The sequence below is a fragment of the Haliaeetus leucocephalus genome, unplaced genomic scaffold, assembly GCF_000737465.1.
Source record: "Haliaeetus leucocephalus isolate CR32 unplaced genomic scaffold, Haliaeetus_leucocephalus-4.0 Scaffold229, whole genome shotgun sequence".
In the NCBI taxonomy this organism is placed as follows: domain Eukaryota; kingdom Metazoa; phylum Chordata; class Aves; order Accipitriformes; family Accipitridae; genus Haliaeetus; species Haliaeetus leucocephalus.
In genome coordinates, this window is record NW_010972665.1 from 9,855,936 (window position 1) to 9,873,606 (window position 17,671).

The window sequence follows — 17,671 nt, forward strand, 5'->3', positions numbered from 1 at the left end:
TTTCTTGAAAAAGAGAGGAGGCTGCCCCGCCCCCCCCCCCCCCCCCCCCGTGAAATCAGGTGGCATATCAGCTGACATGTCTTATCCAGGAGGTAGTTCTCCTGGTTGCACAAAATAGTTTCAGCGTGGTGTGGGAATAAATTCCATTTGATTTCAAAGAAGTTGCTTATTCAGATGAATCGGGTCCAAAATACAAGTGGTTCTTGGTACTGTATCTATAATAAACGCTGTAGGAAATGCTCAAGATCTCTGTAGAGCTCACTTCAGGGGATGTGGGAGGGGTAAGTAAGTCTATGCTTTCTAAAGTGTGTTTTAGCACAACTGTGCACTTTCATTGCTGAAGAACCTGCCTGTCTATCAGGATTTTACAAATCTTCTAAGACAAGACACTAGATAGACATAGCTAAAAATTCAATTGTCCTGGTCCTAGCTTTAAAATGTAATTTGAGAGAAGATAAGTGAGCTGTGACAAAGGTTGAAAGGAACAACAATAATAGAAGGCATTTAGATAGGCTGCTAATGCGCGAGCCTATTTTGGTGATTCCGATCTGTGATGAGAAGAGTCTGAAACTACCATTTCTGGTATGAGAGCGAAAGAGTTTTCTGGCTGCATTAACGAACATAAACCCTTAACATACCTGATAAGAGAAAAAAGAAAGGGGAAAAACAAAGCGTAGCTCTTTCCTGAAGATGAGGAGATGAGGGAGTTCTGTAATGATGAATGATTTACCTCATGGGGAAAATGTATCTGCTGTGCTATTAAGTTGATATGAAAAATGTTTGTGATGTGTGAATCGTTTTATCTTGAAATATTTTTAATTCCTTCAGAATTGGCATATTTACAATGCGTGATTTCTGTCCAAGATCGTGAACTCTATACAAAGATATACAGCAGCTGAAAGTCTGCTTTAAAAATGAGTGTACTCTCTTCCTTTTGTTTCTTATTTTTGACAGATTTTTTTAGCGATAACATAAAAGTAGCAATGGAAAGATCCACAAACCACCTGTGATTGTGGAAGGCCCTTGAAGCAAGGGTTAGTTACTGTTTATGAAAAAATCAGTTTATAAAGACCAAACTCAAATTAAGGCAGGAAGCTAGGTTCTTAGTGGGGACTTCAGTCAGCTGATGACTAAAGGGTTCTTCACAAAGTTGACTATATTACAAAATCATCATAAAAGATTATAAAAGCAAGGTCTTTCACCACTCATTTTAAGGAAGGAGAGAGAAAAGGTTACATGTGGGAAGAGACTGTATCGTCCAGGCAAGAAACAGAGGGAAAGAAAGGGGGACAGATGAGTCTTCAAGTCTTCAGTCTGAAGACATCACATAAACCTGGAAGAGTCATCTAGATGAGGCTAATGTGTTCAGGAGATGGGAAAAGGGGGTCTTAGTATTTTTACACTATTTCTTGTGTTAGCAACTACTTCAAAAGCTATGGTATGTTATTTCAACAGTTATAGATCCTTGAATGAAAAATGATAGCCTAGTCTAGTGCTCATGAAATTGGATCTTTGGGAAAGGGTTAAGTCAAGTAAATTGGCAAGTTTGGAAAGCTAATAGTAACCATTGAGTCTGCGGAACCAGGCTACAATATTCGAGCTCTCAGAAACTGCACCTTCATGATGTGTCTAGAGAGCTGACCTCAGAAGGCAGTGCCTCACTTTTAGAGTGATTTGGGAAATTTTAAAAGCCCACAATGCCAATTGTGTAGGTTATTAGAAATCAAGACAAGTGAGATTCTAGAGGCGAAAGTACCATCAGGCCTGAGTATTGATTCCCCCAGGCCTCCCACCTTACAGTCAAGTTACTTTATGAAAACAATTCAAAGATTATGAGAAAGAAGAAAAGGCATAAAGAATGTGATAATTTAGTTGGTGTATGTAGTACATGTTCTGGATGGGACAGTGATTTTGTAAAAATGATGTACAATAAAAGAAAAAAATCGGAGAGAATATAACACTCATACAATGATAACTGAAAAAAACCCCTTAACCCTGCAGGGAATATAACATAGTTATTGTCAGTATGTCTAGGCTCTAAAGCTGACATTGTGTTGTCTATGGTGCCCTGCTGTAACTTGATCTTTAGCGGTCCTAGAATTTGAGTGCTTCTCTCACAGTAAAATTCCCTAATGCTTGGGACAGTGTGGGAATCACAAGAAGGCTGTAGCTGCTGTAGCTTTCTCATATTTGGCTTCTAAATTTTTTTTACTTGGCCTATGACTTGAGCATGTGACTGTAACACATATTCTCAGAAAATCTGTATGACCCAATAATGAATTCACACTTGGAGATGTAGTAAAAGCCTTCAGTGAGAAGCTGGTGACCTATGAATAAAAAAGTCCTCATTTGTAGTGGTACTTCTGATTACAAATTCTCTTCTAAGTCATTTATTGTTTTGTAACCAGTAAAAAGAGAATTGATATTTGAAAGCAGGATCCTTCTCTCACCTGCTCTTTCTGCTTCTATGTTTGAGATGCATCCTTTCCTTTTCTTAAACCAATCTTTCTGTGTGCCCAGGTTGGAATTTGGCACGAGCTGCTTTCTACGAGATCTATTTTGTCAGTTTAAGCATTTTCCTTCCATCTGTGTTTAACTCTTCATACAGGCAATGGTTACTGGTGTTACAATGCTCTGTAGAAACAGATTCAGGAAGATGCGATATTGGAATTCCTTACTGAGCATTACTTGTTCTGTCACATGTGATGTCTTAGTAACTGTTTGTTCCTTAGGATCGGTACCTCTGACCTCCAGCACACTAGTAGCTCTCTTGGTCTTCTGTAGGATTCATTCAAATCCTGCGGTAGCAGAACAGGGACAAAATTATTTTGGTTTTAGTCTGTGACTAAGGAAGTTACCTGGAGGTTTTATATAATTAGATTTTACGAACACAAACGTAACAGCGAGTTAAGCTTTATTAGTAACATAGCCTAAGTAGCACCTAATCAGAACTGTAGTAACATATTTATGTATAGATAATGTATGGGGCTCAAGTTCTCCTCTATTATCCACTTTGACAATTTTCTGTTATGCAGTTACTGAAATCAGATGAAGGAATTGTATAACAGCTGAGAGCAGAGCCTTTAAGTGAAACAATATCTTTCAGTAGAAGGTGAGGTATTTCAATAGCAGATCTTTTTATGTGGTTTCTTCTGGATTAGTCAGTTCAGGCTTGCTTGCTGATGAAATTTTTTTTTTTTAGATATGTCTTCCATTGTGCGGTCTATAGTCTTTTTTATAATCTCGTCTAATGGTTAGTTTCATATATATGACTTTACCTTATTTGCCTCAAATTATTTAATAAAATGTATAAGCATTGCAATTAATTACAGGTCTTTGAAAATATGATTATTTAGAATAATTTAATAGTGGCATCAATTGTCTTAGTAATAAAATATTTTAATTGTTAACACAGTATTTTATCCATAGAAACCTGATTACAAGAAGTACTCTGTAATTGTAATGAAGGTGAAGAAGGAAGAAATATAGAGGATAGAAAGCTGAAAGTGAAAGTTAGATGGGCTAATTAGTGATGGACACAATTTAAGGCAGAATAGGAGACTAGTAGAATAAACTATTAATACTTATTTGTTGTTGTTCAGTGAAGTACTGTATAAAGCTGATTGTTTTTTCCGTATGGCTTTAATACACCTGTTTCCCACTTCTGGGTCACTTTAGCAAGTAATTGGAAGGCTTATATAAAAAAAAGTAAAATTTGCTCTCAATAGTTCACCGAGACTTGAATTACACTAACAGATTCCTTCACAGCTAAGATTTGGGTGCTTTAAAAACCAATAATTCTATGATTTCCTGGAACCCAGTCGCTAGCTGAACAATAGAGAAGTAAAACTCTTGTATTTAAAAGAAAACAAACCTGAAATGCAGTCACTGCAGCACTCCAGTCCTGAGACATCCTACAGCAGCATCTCTGTGGGATCGTAGCCCTGTGACTGCACCCACCCTTGCTGATCTCTCAAAGGGGTGTGAGAAGATGCCCCATCAGGCCGTCCTCTTGCCATTTCTGTATTTGTGTGCGTACACTTGGCGTGGGCCCCTTTCTGTCCTGTTTTGCTGTTTTCAAGATCTCTCCTGTGCGCGTCAGCCTGTGGCCTTGCTCATCAAACTGGTTCCCCACTTCCTCACTTGACTGTTGGCTGCCGTTTCCCTTCCCCGTTGCTCCTAGTTTAAAGCTCTTTTCACCAGTTTGTCCACCGCTGATTAGATAGGTCCTGCCTCTTCCCAGAAGTCCTGGTCTTGAAAGGGGGTTGTAAAAGCCCCGTTGACACCGGCTGTGCAACAAGTATTAAAACCACAGGCTCTGTCTACTCCGCTGCAAGCCATTTCTCTTTACCAGCAAGATGGAGCAGCAAAACACTGGTGTCCTCCTGCTCTTGGCCGTTGCTCTCTGAGCCATGTAGTCATGCTTGGTATGCTCCAGGTCTCCCTGGTACTATCATGGGTGGCTTTCTGGAAGAGCAGCAAGGCATACTGGTGTGTGGCCTTTGTGTGCTGGGGAGATGTGTGCAATAGAAGCAGAGGGAGGGGGACCTTCGGAAACTGTATTGCTGTTTGATAGGAACAAGAAAAGAAAACATATCCAACAAAGAGAGAGGCTTTGACCACCTCCGAATGACTTTTGATTTGCCTTTTGGTGTGACTTTTCTTTGAATTTTCCACCTTCACAGTAGACATAGCTGAAAAGGCACTCACCTCTATCAAACCTGACCATGACTCCAGGACACCTTGTTAGTTTTCAAGCTGGTGTCTTCCCTAGAGTGACTTTCATGTGTAGAGAAACCTTAGGTGCAAGGTGTAATTACACAAAATTTTAAACAATTTTGAATAATAGGTGATTAAAGAAATATTCTGCATCTGTGCTGGTATGAGGTAAGTCTGGTTATCCACGGCATAATATCTGTTTACCCATGGAGATGGAGGGAGAGATTTTTTTTTTTTTTAATTAAAAAAAAAAAAGCGCAGTCCAAAATGGGAGCAACTTTCAAGAGGTCAGTTCTCATTTAAGCATCACAGGAAGAGACCTGGTCTTCTCTTGTTTTACTCAGCCTCCGAGTAAAGAGGTGCATAAATGTTGAGCCTTTTTAAAAATCTGCCCTAAGGTTCACAGTGGGAACTATCAGGTGTTAAACACGTCTGAACAACTGGCTAATTTCATGTATTCAGATGAGAACTCTTGAAAACTTGTGGGTTTTGATGTTTTTCCCTGATTTGATTCATGCAGAGCTGAAGGGGAGAGAGAAATTCAGAGTAATACTCCAATAATTTAGAGTAGCTTTATTAGATGTTAAAAAAAGATATGTGTGGTGTCTGAAGCTACTCTAGTGTAACTGCTAAAAGGAAAACTGGAGAATGCAGATTTGCAGTATTTTAATGCCACCCATTTTGTAGCATTGGATGGTTATAGGGATTTGCGATCTGTAAGCAAAGTGGGTTTCATGTAAGAAATACTGGTGCTGAGCGAGGACAGGATCTTTTTCTTAGTATTGAGCAAAAATAATTTTGGCATTCATTATGTGTTTCATGGGTGAGGAAAGAAGGAAGTGTTCCTTTTAAAGTTGATTTTAGAAAACGAAATAGCAGCTTTAGACTGTTGCTAGGCTTGGGATATTTGCATAATCCTTCAATGCAATTGTAAGTATGTGATACATTGCAGAGATCTTTCAATAAATCAACACCTAAAACTTGTCAATAAATATATGCTATAAATATGTACTGAGTCACAGCTAGATTCATAAACACTACAAGTCTTTCAGCAGTTGGCATAAATAAATGAATGTTGTTTGGATAAGTTGGCTCCCTCACCATGGGTGTGCTTCCCCAGCTACGTGAATTGATTTCTTGTGTCTCATCTGCCTTGCATAATATTGCTGTCCACTTTGCTAGTAGAACAAACAGCTATTAGAGGGGGGAAATCCAGCATAGACAGGATGATAAGGATAAGTTTTAGGGCTGTGCATTTCTTGAGTGGGTCATTGGAGAACGGAACTTGCTGTCCATGCATGAGGCAACAGTAGCTTTTGTGAATTTACCTTGGGTCTTGTAATATTTAGCTTCTCGTAATGCAGCAGCTCTTATGGTATTATATATACCCCAGAGGGTCCCTTCTAAGTCTCCTGCTTAAAGTTTAGGTCAGAGGACATGAAATGCTGCTTTGGAGTGATGTTTGTAGCTGTTTGAATTTGTTGTTTTCAAGTAGGCATTTTACTGAGGCACAGTGGCAGGTTGGTTATGGAAAAGAGATCATGCGTCAGTGCTTTGGGTTGCTTAAAATTTCTGGGTGAAGAGGATTGTGCAGTGAGTGGCATGTGCTCCTAATGTGCTGGGGAAACAGCAGAATAGAAAAAATCTTTTGTAGTTGGGAAGCAATGTCGCGATGCTTAGACTGATGTTCATCCCTCCTGCTTTCAGCATAAGGCATGATAGAAAGGACAATAATTGGGGGGGGGGGGGGGGCAGCGATTGAAGTTTCTATTGGCACTTTTTGTGCATATGTATCGCTGCTGCTAATTAGACAGGCAAGCGGGGCTAACATGTTCCTTTCTTGTCGATACTGCTCAGAATCCAAATGAATTTCTCGGTACCAAAGAACTGAGAGGTTTTATCAGCTTGTCTTGAGTTACTGCATTTGACTGCTTTTTGTAAATGGCAGGAGAGTGTTTTCCTTATGTGCGTGCCGGAACTGAGCCTGAGCCACGCTGTCGTTAAAATAATACTCAGCGTGTACATGTAAAATAGTCTCAAAAGTGGTGGCAAAGTCAAGCATCCCTACAGAATGCTAATGAAGGTGTGAAAAAATACTTCTATATTATTATGATTTGTAACGAAAGGCAGGTGAAAGAAGCAGAGGGTAAGAAAGTGCAGTTTATTCTGTGTTGAAGGGCAAAAGAAAACATGATTATTGAAGAACTTGCTAAGAACAGAAATATGCAGTTTTCAGAAAAGCAGTTGATTATGTCCCATGAACAATTGAGATGGTTTGCAGTTAATTCTACCTCAGAACTAGTGTTCAAGGGAGAAAAGAAAAAAAAAAAAGTCAAAGCTGGTTCAGTTCCACCTAGTGCCTTAAAATAGTATTGATGCCATTGTGATTAATGTATAGCTCTGTAAAACCATGCCCTATTCAAAATTACCAGAAATGCTTATCCACATTTTTAAATATCATGCCAAGCTATGATTCCAGGAGAAAACCATTTCTAATGAAATTACATTTGTTGAGGAAACAGAAATACAGTTATTCTGGAGAATTTCTGTACTGTCAAGGTACTATTTAGTTGCTTTAAGGATTTTTTTTTAATTATTATTAATTCAGAAAAACTAGAAAATGTTTAAATTCCGTGATGTTTCACATCCTTAGCCACTCACATTGTTAAATTGTTGTCTAAAAAATGTTTAAATTGTTTTTAATACATACATTATGCAATCTTTCCTAGTTTGGTCTTCCATATCCACCCAGCTACAAAACCAATAGCAAAACTCGGCTATAAAGCTGATTATTAGGTATAAAGCTGTTTCTGCTCTCGGAGACTCTTACCTTCTTTGGAGGAGCTAGAGAGCAGTATCAGGTCTGTCTTCTGTAAAAATAAGGCCATCGCTTATCTGTCACTAGTGCTGTCAATTAACGCACTTTTATCAGTGGTGTATGCCTTCTACCAATTTCATGGTGGTAGCTTTTCAAGGCAAAAATGTAGCCTGTTCAGTGAAGATTAACCCCAAAACTTTACTTGGAAAACAACTGGTGTATTTGTTGACCACTTGATGGCATCACTCAGTTGTATGGAAACTAAACTGCTTTGCTGGTAGAGCAGTTTTACTTGTGTGCTTGGTGTGAGAGGATTTTCATGTTTTATTTTAGACTGTTAAAGACTGACAAGAGCTGTTAATATGCTCCCACAAACTAAATGAAAGCCACAACTCTAGTTTTGATAACTGTTTTCTGTCTCCATGGTATATTACTTACCATTGTGAAATAATTTCTTTATCTGCATAAATGTGAACCGAAGAGTGGTCTAGATTGCTCCTCTTCCTGCTCCTGGTTAACTTTTCCAGGATGGCAGCTAGTCATTTAGGAGGTTGATACTGACACAAAGAATGTTGTCATGCACCAAAATGTCTTTTTGGTTTGCTTTTCCAGGGAAATTGCTTTAAACCTCCAGTTGTTGCAATCAATATGCATTCTAGGGAAGGATTTATGCAATTTTGTGTGTTCACTATAGGTCCTATAAAATAAGTGTTTTGCAGCCTTTGTACCAAAACGAGGTGATCTGTCTGTGTGTGTGCAAGCCAGCAATGACAGTTTACTGAAAATGCTGAACCATGGGGGTAATGGAGGAAACAAGACACAGTGACTATTATTTAGAGGTAAAAGATGGTTCTGGTAATGTCAGGGGAGCTCTGACAGTTTATACATGCTGAGAATTGGCCCACAAGACATCAGGTAGTAAAGTTTATGGTTGAAAGCAAGTTGAAGATCTAAATACTGCTTTTCCTATGCAGCCAGTAACAAGGTGCTGTGTTAGCACTCCAAGAAGTGACACAAAGGAGATGGAGCCAGCTTCTGACCCCAGAAGAGGTAAACAGGCAGTGTGGGCAAAGCAGCACAAGGAAGGTGATATTGCCCCTGTGCCTCTGTTCTGTGAGTAATGGTTAACATGTTTCTGGAGGAAAAAAACTAGGAAAAAATACATCTAAAAAGCCATTCCTTTCTTTTTTTTTTTTTTTTCCCTCCCCTATTCCTCCTCCTTGTTCAGCTGAGGCTGCTGAATGCTGGGAAAACAATAAAAAGGAAGCCCAAGAACGGGGGGAGGATCTTTAGTAACACTTTCCTCAACAATTTTTCAGTAAACATGTCAAAATCTCATGCTTTCTTTAGCTTTTGAGGTGTTTTTCAGATGCTGCTTTGTCAGGGAAATTCTGATATACTGATTAGGTGTACACTTAAATATGCACACTGATATATGCACGTACTGGTTTTCTTGAATTTATGTACTGGTTTTCTGGAATCTTTTCTTCATAACTGATGGCCTACTGAAATAATCATCATTATTTTAGAAAATGTAAGCGATGATGCGTATCTAATTTTTGGATCACAAAGTCCTTTGAGCTGGCCTGCTGAGAATTTTACCCAAGTTGGAGGCTGAAGTGTCCAGCTATAGGACTTTACGATACAATTTATGATAAGATTTTCTAAAACGAAAAGAAAAAGTGTTTATCAACTGACTTGCCGGTCTTATTTCAGTTGCTAAGATTCTGTTGCTAAGAAAAACCACCTAAGACTCCCTTATCTTGTGTTTTCTAAGAAAAAAAGAGAGAATGAAGGATGGAGAAAGAATTCAGAAACAGGCTAAATGGTAATTATTCAGTTTTTTCAATATATTATCTAGTGTAATCATTTTGTAGTTATTAGGAGACTAAGTAGCAAAAAAACCCCATGGAGCACTCACAATAGCAATTCCACTGCTGGCAAATACTGTGTTTCCTACATAGTTGCACTAAAAGGAAAAATTCGAGCCTGCCACAGGTCAGCAATGAGCTTCGCCAGTTTTCATAGAGTTTTAGTGGTAGTCTGTGCCTCACTGCATTATCTCATCCATGCATAGATGCTAATGATTCTGCTACAGGTTGGCTTATACTTTTTTTTAGCTTTGGCACTGTTAACTCAGTGACTTTAGGGACCATGGCCCCAGGTTTTGTTGCTGTTGCCAATCATTTATTAAGGACCTTACATGATACGTATTCACACAATGAAAGTATCATCATCTTGTCCAGAGATGCTCTGGCAATATGGTGTGTGTGTCAGATTTTGAAGCTTTTCTTGAGCTTTCGAGCTGGCAGGAGAAGGTGCGCTTGGCTTCTTGGAGCTGGAGAGAGCCCTGCACTGATTTGTTGTTAATTCTTCCCAATGCGGGTTTCATGACTTTAGAAAAAGGTCACACAAAGGGAGGGAGGTTTGATGTGAGACTCTAGAAAACAGGAGGTTTGAGGAGGCAAACATTAGAGTTTGCTTTGTCTTTGTGTTGGGTACATGGTTCCTTTGTTTTAAGTTTATATCATGTTTCTGTGAAGCCCAGCAAGAATGTTATCTATCTGACAAACTCCAGGCATGTTCTGTCCTCTTTGGTTCTCAGACTGGTTATTTATTTGTTTTTTCTTATTGCAAGAGAGTCTGCAGTATTAGTCAGTGGCTGCGTTTGTATTTTGAATGCTGGGCTGGTCACAGATGCTCTCCAAGACCCTTCTCACGATGCATTATTATGCATGGGGAATACTTTCATGATTTGAAATTCTCATCTTTGGTGGAAGACTTGACATCACATTTGGGCTCTGAATGCTAGCAAGCGGGGGAACACAATTGCCATCAGGAGCTATGGTTGAGGCTACGTCAGACTTTCCTGTGGCTTCCAAAATAATCACATCAAGGACTGTGGGATCTAAGAATGCCTGTATCCTTGTCCCAGATACAGAAGAAGAGCCAATTAAATGAGAGGGAGAAAATATTTACTGTTCTCAAATGTTATATCCAAAAAACGTACACATCTAAGTTGGGATAGTTAGGGGTTTTGGTTGGTTTGATTTTTGCATCAAACCACACAGTGGACTAATTGGGAATTTGCTTTCTTGTTTTAAGATGCATTTTGTTTTGATTGAAGGTCTGTGTAATGGAGTAAGAAATATTCATCTTCACTACATATAAGGTGATACAGCAATAAAAGTGCTACATAAAAGATTTTTGCTGTCTACGTTACCTTTTCTCTGTATTAACGGTTACTCTGTGAAAAGTAACTATAGCTTTCTGTAGACTTTTCATAATAAAAATGATAAATTCTTAGTTATTTGAAGAAACATAGTGTAAGTACGAACATAAAGGTAAGTAAAAACTACAGAAATGAAACAAAGAAAAATATGTGTATTGCTGAGTATCCAAAGGAAAGACAACTGCGTAGCATGACACTAGTTGCCAATGATGCAAATTCATTATGAACTGCCTTTCTCAGTTAATGAAAGAAGTTGAAGAGTAAGCAAACATCATAAAATGTAAAGTAAAGAAAAAGATATTCTTTGGAAAACCCCATTTACTGAAGCATCAGGTTGAGTGCGTGCTTAGATGACTAATTTTGGTGTTGTCCTTAATTCACCAATAGGAGTGAATCTTTCTATAGAACAATATTTTTAATAGAAGCATTTTCAGTGATATTAATAAGATTAGTCTATAATTTTGTCTGCCTGATGGACTGAAGCATTTAAATTTTAAAGGCCTTGTGAGGCCTGAAGAGAATTAAAATGTGGATAGGTAATAGTCTTTTGCCATTTTTCTGTGTGACTGAATTAGCTATAAGTTTGTGCCCTGACTTCATAGAATTTTCTTGTGTACTACAGTAGAAACATTTGGGTTTTGTTTAGATATGCATGGAAACACTCACTTCTCTGGTTTGTGTTATTTTGGTTTTAGCTGAAGGAATTGTATCATCATCCTCTTGATTTTGAAGTATTGCTTGGTGGGCTGCAGTCTTTCTCCTTGTGTTGTCATCCTTTCTATCTCATCTCCGTGCTCCAGACAAACTGCCCAGAAGGACTTTTTCCATTTAATTTAAAAATACCTCTATGGATGCGCTTCCCACAGACCTTACATCCTGATTAAAGATACAGCTTATCAGCTTTCTGAACGGATATATTTTTATCTCCTAGCTCTTCACTATTCTAGTGTTTCACCCAAAACTTTTGTTATGTGTATCTGTTTATATATATGAATTGGCTAATGAACCAAACTGCTTGTTAAATTTTGTACACATGAATAATACAATAGCTAGTTCCTTGTGTGTTTATTTGTATATAGCACATGATATTCTGTATCTGCTTGCTAGGCCAGTTGGTAGATTTGCGAACTATGCACTTTCAGCAGAATAAATTACAGGCCTTGATAATCTCATGGAATATTAGGATTTAGGTTCCCAAAATAGATCCAGTCGTGTCGTCCCCTCCCCGAATTTGCTATGTTCTCTGGAATTTGATGTTTTAATGATAAAATGATTTTTAATTTTTTTTCCCTACTGGTTTTTGAAGATAAACAATGTGAAAAAGTAGTTTTCTGCCAGATTGACTAAGACAATAGTACTAAGGCAAGCATGAAGTCCCTCATCTCAGCAGGATGGTAGCTTTGAAACCTAATTACGAACACTTAAGTGCCAACTTTGTTAATCATTTCATTGCAGAGTACTACACCAGAAATATCAGGTACATGCAGTGTGGCTGGATTTCTATTCTCTTGCCGGATCTGAAGTTCTTTTCCTTAATTTGAAAATCTTTCTGAGCAAAAAGGCAGCAATCTCTCAATTTTCAAACAGTGAATTTTTTAAAAATGCAAGTTATTTGTGATTAGGTTGATTCTCCATTTGCAGTGCAGTAAAGAGCTCCTAAGGGTTAATCAAACTGAAAAAGAAGAAAAAATTTCAAGTAAGAATAAAAAATAATTCGGAGAGGATTTATCAAATATGATCAGATGGTGTCCAAAGTGGGTAGGCCAGCTATAGTGATACACAGAAGTGAGAGACAGAAAGGCTTTGAAGTTTGAAGAGGCAGTGTGAGTGCTAGTAGGTGGATATATTGTTAGATCTGAAATTAGAGTGGCAGCTGGTCTATCGATAATTGTGGAAACAAAGGAACAAGTTTCTACCCTTTTCTGAATAGTAGGAAACCTTTGAAAGGGAGACTGAAAGATGGTCACATTGTCATGTTGCCAGGAGCAAGATAACAGTTTTTCTTGGAGTATTTTGATTCCCTGCAGTTTGGAGAGAGATGAATTTAATTACAGGGAGATCCGAGCTAAAGCCCTTAATGCAAATATCCTTATGAAGATGGTGTCAAATCAGGACTTTGCCATCTGCACCTGTCTTCAGAAATAGGATGGCAATACACGAGGCAATGGTAGAAAAGCAAGATCTTAAACATGATTGTAGCAAAGCAGAATTCTTGCATCATCTCATGTGCAATGAGGAGTCCCACTGATTAAAAAGGATATATGGAGAAGGTGCAGTCTGAAAAATATTAGCTGCTCTTCCAGGCTTAAGTATGGTCTTAGTGGGATATGACTGGAGTTAGAGATGTGGGTCACAGAATGAGAGAGGTTTAGTATGTATTGCTGTGATGTAAGAGTCAATTTAGACAAATGGATGTTAGAAGGTGCCCCAAATAAATTAACCCATGTTACTTCTGCCCTCATCATGACAGAGGTGACACAGAGAAGCTAAATGGAAAAAACCAAGGCAATAGATGGAGAAGAGAATAGACAGTGTCTCATGAAACTCTGTAACGGGAATAACAGTTAAAGATGTAAAATGTCAAGCAGATGTGGAAAGGGAAGTTTCTGAAAACAGACTTCAGATGAATAGGTTAGGAGAGATACTTCACTGAAACAACTAAAAACTGGTTTAATCAATAATTTGGGAAACTTCAGTGAAATCCAAGCATAAGCTTGAGAGATGGTCTGTTGATGGAGGCCAACATTGATGAACAACTACCATGACACAATTTAATGTGCTTAAATAGATGAATGCAGATTCATTCTTTAGGTATGGTGATGTTCATGTTTTCATCAAGTTAACATGCACATTTCTTACTGTATGATTTGTAGGATGTTGGTATCTTCTTAAAATGAAGCCTGATGGCGATGAAGGCATTCGGTACGGTAAACTAATAACTATTGCTATTCATATAGCAGTGAAATCTGGAGGCAGGTTTGCTAGAACATTGTGTCTTTTTATCTGTGGAACAAATAATTTAAAAGCTTTATTTTCTGAAACTTATCTATGTAAATTTATCTACAGGATGGATAAATATGAAATTGTTGTAACTACAGCTATAGTAATTAAATATCACTAAAGGTCTCAAGGTGTTTTGTTTCCCATTTCCATTATGTTAGTAGGTTGACATGAGCCAAGGCACTTCAAATCTTTGTATTTCAGCTTTCAGGAAATCAAGATGGGGGTTATGAAATTCATGTGCAAAAATTGCAGGTTCTTTGGAGTGCCTATGAAGCTGCAACTGACATACAGAATTAGTGATTTACTTAGTCACATTGTCAGAGATGCTTGATTGTTGCTGAAAATCCATAGCTAGTATGAAGTAAACCAGAAAATTACACATCTTTTCTCATGTCAAAGGTTTGTGTACAAGGAAGTACAGGCATGTGGGGGGAAATCCTAAAAAAATTGTCACCAGAGTTTTCTTTTGGGATTGTATAGTCCTTGAATAGTCTCTTGCTAAGGAATTTCAAGATGTCTTAAGAGTTAATGATTTTTTTTTAACAAATTAGAGTCTGTTAGGTAGTTGTTCCCCATTGTGTTACTCATGTAGAAAGTAATACTTTTCTTCTTTACGTGCTAAAAGCTTATTCTCACCTTTCAGTTCAATAAGTGTGGAGAGGTTGAACTTATTGGAATCCATTGTATTTTTATATAGTGGAAGTCTTCTCTTAGAAATATGAGATGTTCTGTTTCACATTCTGTAATTTGACTAAAGAAAGCAATTCAGAAAATATGAATTCTTTTTTCCTTAGTCATTCCAGTTTTTTATTGCCTGCTATGCTATCTCAAAACAGAGAGGCAAGAGGAGATAACACTGCGTAGCATATGCTTTCAGGCAGAGCATAATCAATTGACAAAATATCAGAATGTAGAAGTGTATTGACTAATTCTTCATTTTAACCCATTGACACAAACTACGAAACACTGGCAAAATGCCTCAACCAGAACAGTCTTTGCTGAGATATTTTAGCCGTGTTCAGTGGGCTGTGCTGGGAGATAAGGGGGCCCATTTGCTGTGGTCTGTCACATCTCTGGTCTTTTTGCTGCTAATAAGTGAGCAGGTTTTGATTAGTGTCAACCGCTGAATGAAGTTCTCTCTTGTTATACAACTGGTGATCAGCTCTATATTCCACAAATAAGTGACTTTCTGAATGCAGCCTCCCATCAGAAAGGGCTTTGTTATTTCTCTCCTTCTGTCTGCTTTGCAAGTAAATTGTTCTTTCTGCAGACCCGCGTGGCTTACTTCTCTCACCCTCAGTGACAGCAAAGCTCGCTGGTTGGTGATCTCTGCAGGGGTTTATAGCTCAGCTCTGCTGTTCTCTCCCTCTGTTCCCACTTCCCTGTTCCCTCCCCTACTGTGACTAAATAAATTACCTGTATGACATGTTCAGTTTTCTCTGGCAAGAAGCCTGGGAAATCAAATCTGTTCCCGAACCTGGGTCTCCCATTTGGCAAATGTAATGCCTCCCTGCTGTTAAATCAGGTCAGCTCTCAGGAAAAACAAAGAACAATTTCATATAACTATAATCAACACAGAGTAAATTTAGATAATGCAGCTGACATATGTTTATTGTAAAGACCATCAAGGAAATAATTTTAAAAGCACTTCGTCTTTCTCTGTTGCATTAGGATACATGTTGAATTTTCTGTGCATAGAGAAGATCAAACATTTTCTTTCTGTTATCCCATATCAAAGTGAAATATATTTATTTTCTCGCTGGTCTGAGAAGATATTTCATGAAATGGTTCATTGGTTTCATTAGGAACAGTTTTATATATTTAATTACTGTGGCCTTATGTAATTAATATTAATTGATAATTAACTTTAAATTACTATTAATTATTCATAACCTGTCCCATCCCCTTGACTTTTTGGCCTCTGAAAGTGGAGGTATACTTCAAAGCGTTTAGAGAAGGACAAGTGCATCCTTTTCATACATCGTGCTCCATTTTCTACCTTTCCGCTCAGTCCGTTTCCCCCGGAGATCAGAGGCGGCAGGTCAGTGACAGGGTGGAAGCATGTCTCTCCTGCGTGCCCAGACCCAACACGTGCCCCGGCGGTCCCGCAGCACGTGCCCCGGCGGTCCCGCAGCACGTGCCCCCCGTGGGCCGCCCGCTCCCCCGTGGGCCGCGCCAAGGCCGTCGCCTCGGACGAGGGAAGCACCGGCGCGGGCGGCCTCCCCTCTCCAGCTGGAAACCGAGTTTTCTGTTCAGCCACCCTGCGTGTGGGGGCTCCGAATGACACCCCAGAGGCTCTTTCCTTTATCCACCGTTAGCAGGCTCGCGTAGACTGCAAGGAGGACTGTGGAGCATCTCCAGTCACCTCACGTCTGGCGTTATTACAGCAGGGCTCTGTCCCGGGGAAGCGGAGTGGCTGGTTCCCTTTGGGCAGGCTGTGCTTGTGCAGGTGATTGCTCAGGGACTGAAACAGCTACTGAAACCCTGAGCTTGCCCCCAGCCCTCTTCAAAGGAGGAGAGGAGTAGGACGAAGTGCCCAGGGCCCCTGGGGGACCCTCAGGGCTGGTGCAGCGGGAACCTGTGAGCCCTCCCTGTGCCGAGCGCCCAGGGGCCAGCTTTGCTGCTGCTTATTCAAGAGGGTCAGTAAAAACGGGCATCGAGAGCTGCCTCATAGTTTTTCACAGTCTTACCACCACCACCGCTGAGTAAATAAAGGCTGGGTTATGGCTGGGGGCCTTGGCTGGAAACATTTTCCAACCCCAGCTGAATATCAGGTTGTCTTACCTGGAGGAGTCCTGGGAGTCCTGAGCCGCAGAGCAAGGCGGCGCAGGGCTCTGCGCGCGGCTGCCCAACCTGCGCCGCCTGTGTCTCAAACTCCCCTGATGCTTCCTTCTCAGAAGCAGGTGGGTGCGAATGTATATGCTGTGTTTTTAAATGGTACGTGCTTTTCCCGATCTTCTTGAAGACAGCTACGGCGTTGTTAATAATTGTTTAGTCGTTCACGAGTTGCCTTCGTTCTAACGAGTGCCTTTGTTGTTTTTCTGTTGCTCTGAGACACACAGTGTGAATGTTTTTTTCATAAATTTAAAAATCCTTCCAGAGTCTGTTGTATAAGACAAATTCTTGAAACTGGAATTGCTCTTTGCTGTCCAAAGTCTTCATCCAATGTGCACAACAAAGATTAAGAGGCGAAGGCAGTGAAGTGGGTTCTGAAAGATGGGAGTTCAGCTCCTGCTTCCACCACGAGTGACCAGAAGCAAGGGCCGTAATCTCCATCTGCACCGGCTCCTGTCTGAAGAAATGACAGTAGTAATGTTATCTGTCCTCAACTTTGTCTTATCAGTACAGATTGCAGATACTGTCTCCTACTGTAAAGGTACAGGACATAACTCTGAAAGGCTTCAGCTGATACGGTAGTATAAATCATTTCAGCTCTGTGTTAATGGCAAGGGTAAAGCCCGTCTTGTTCCCGTCTTAGCACCTAGGCTCGTCGAAGGAATTGTTGTGCTTGTCCTAACCCTGCTTTATTTCTTGTCTTCTCCAGCCTGTGACCTGATGACCCTGGGGATCTTAGCCTTAGTGACGTCCACTGGTTGTGCCTCGGCCAACGCCCTGCAGTCCCTGACGGATGCCATGCACATCCCACACCTTTTTGTACAGCGCAACACGGGAGGCTCCCCACGCACAGCCTGCCACCTGAACCCCAGCCTGGAGGAAGAGGAGTACACGCTGGCCGCCCGACCACCGGTCCGCCTCAACGATGTTATGCTGAAACTGGTCACGGAGCTGCGGTGGCAGAAATTCATAGTGTTTTATGACAGCGATTATGGTAAGTGAAGTGGAGGATTTCAGACACTATTAAATTGATTTCTGCTTAACTGGGGGATGGAGAGGAAAAT

General features: G+C 39.8%; 1 protein-coding gene across 1 annotated transcript in view; it reads left to right on the forward strand.

The window, feature by feature from the left end:
- GRID1 (glutamate receptor, ionotropic, delta 1) overlaps window positions 1-17,671 on the forward strand; it is a 554,546-nt gene that overhangs the window by 206,471 nt on the left and 330,404 nt on the right. The window contains exon 3 of the mRNA XM_010567883.1: window positions 17,317-17,601. Coding sequence (XP_010566185.1) covers window positions 17,317-17,601 — 285 coding nt within the window. The remainder of the gene's footprint in view (window positions 1-17,316; window positions 17,602-17,671) is intronic.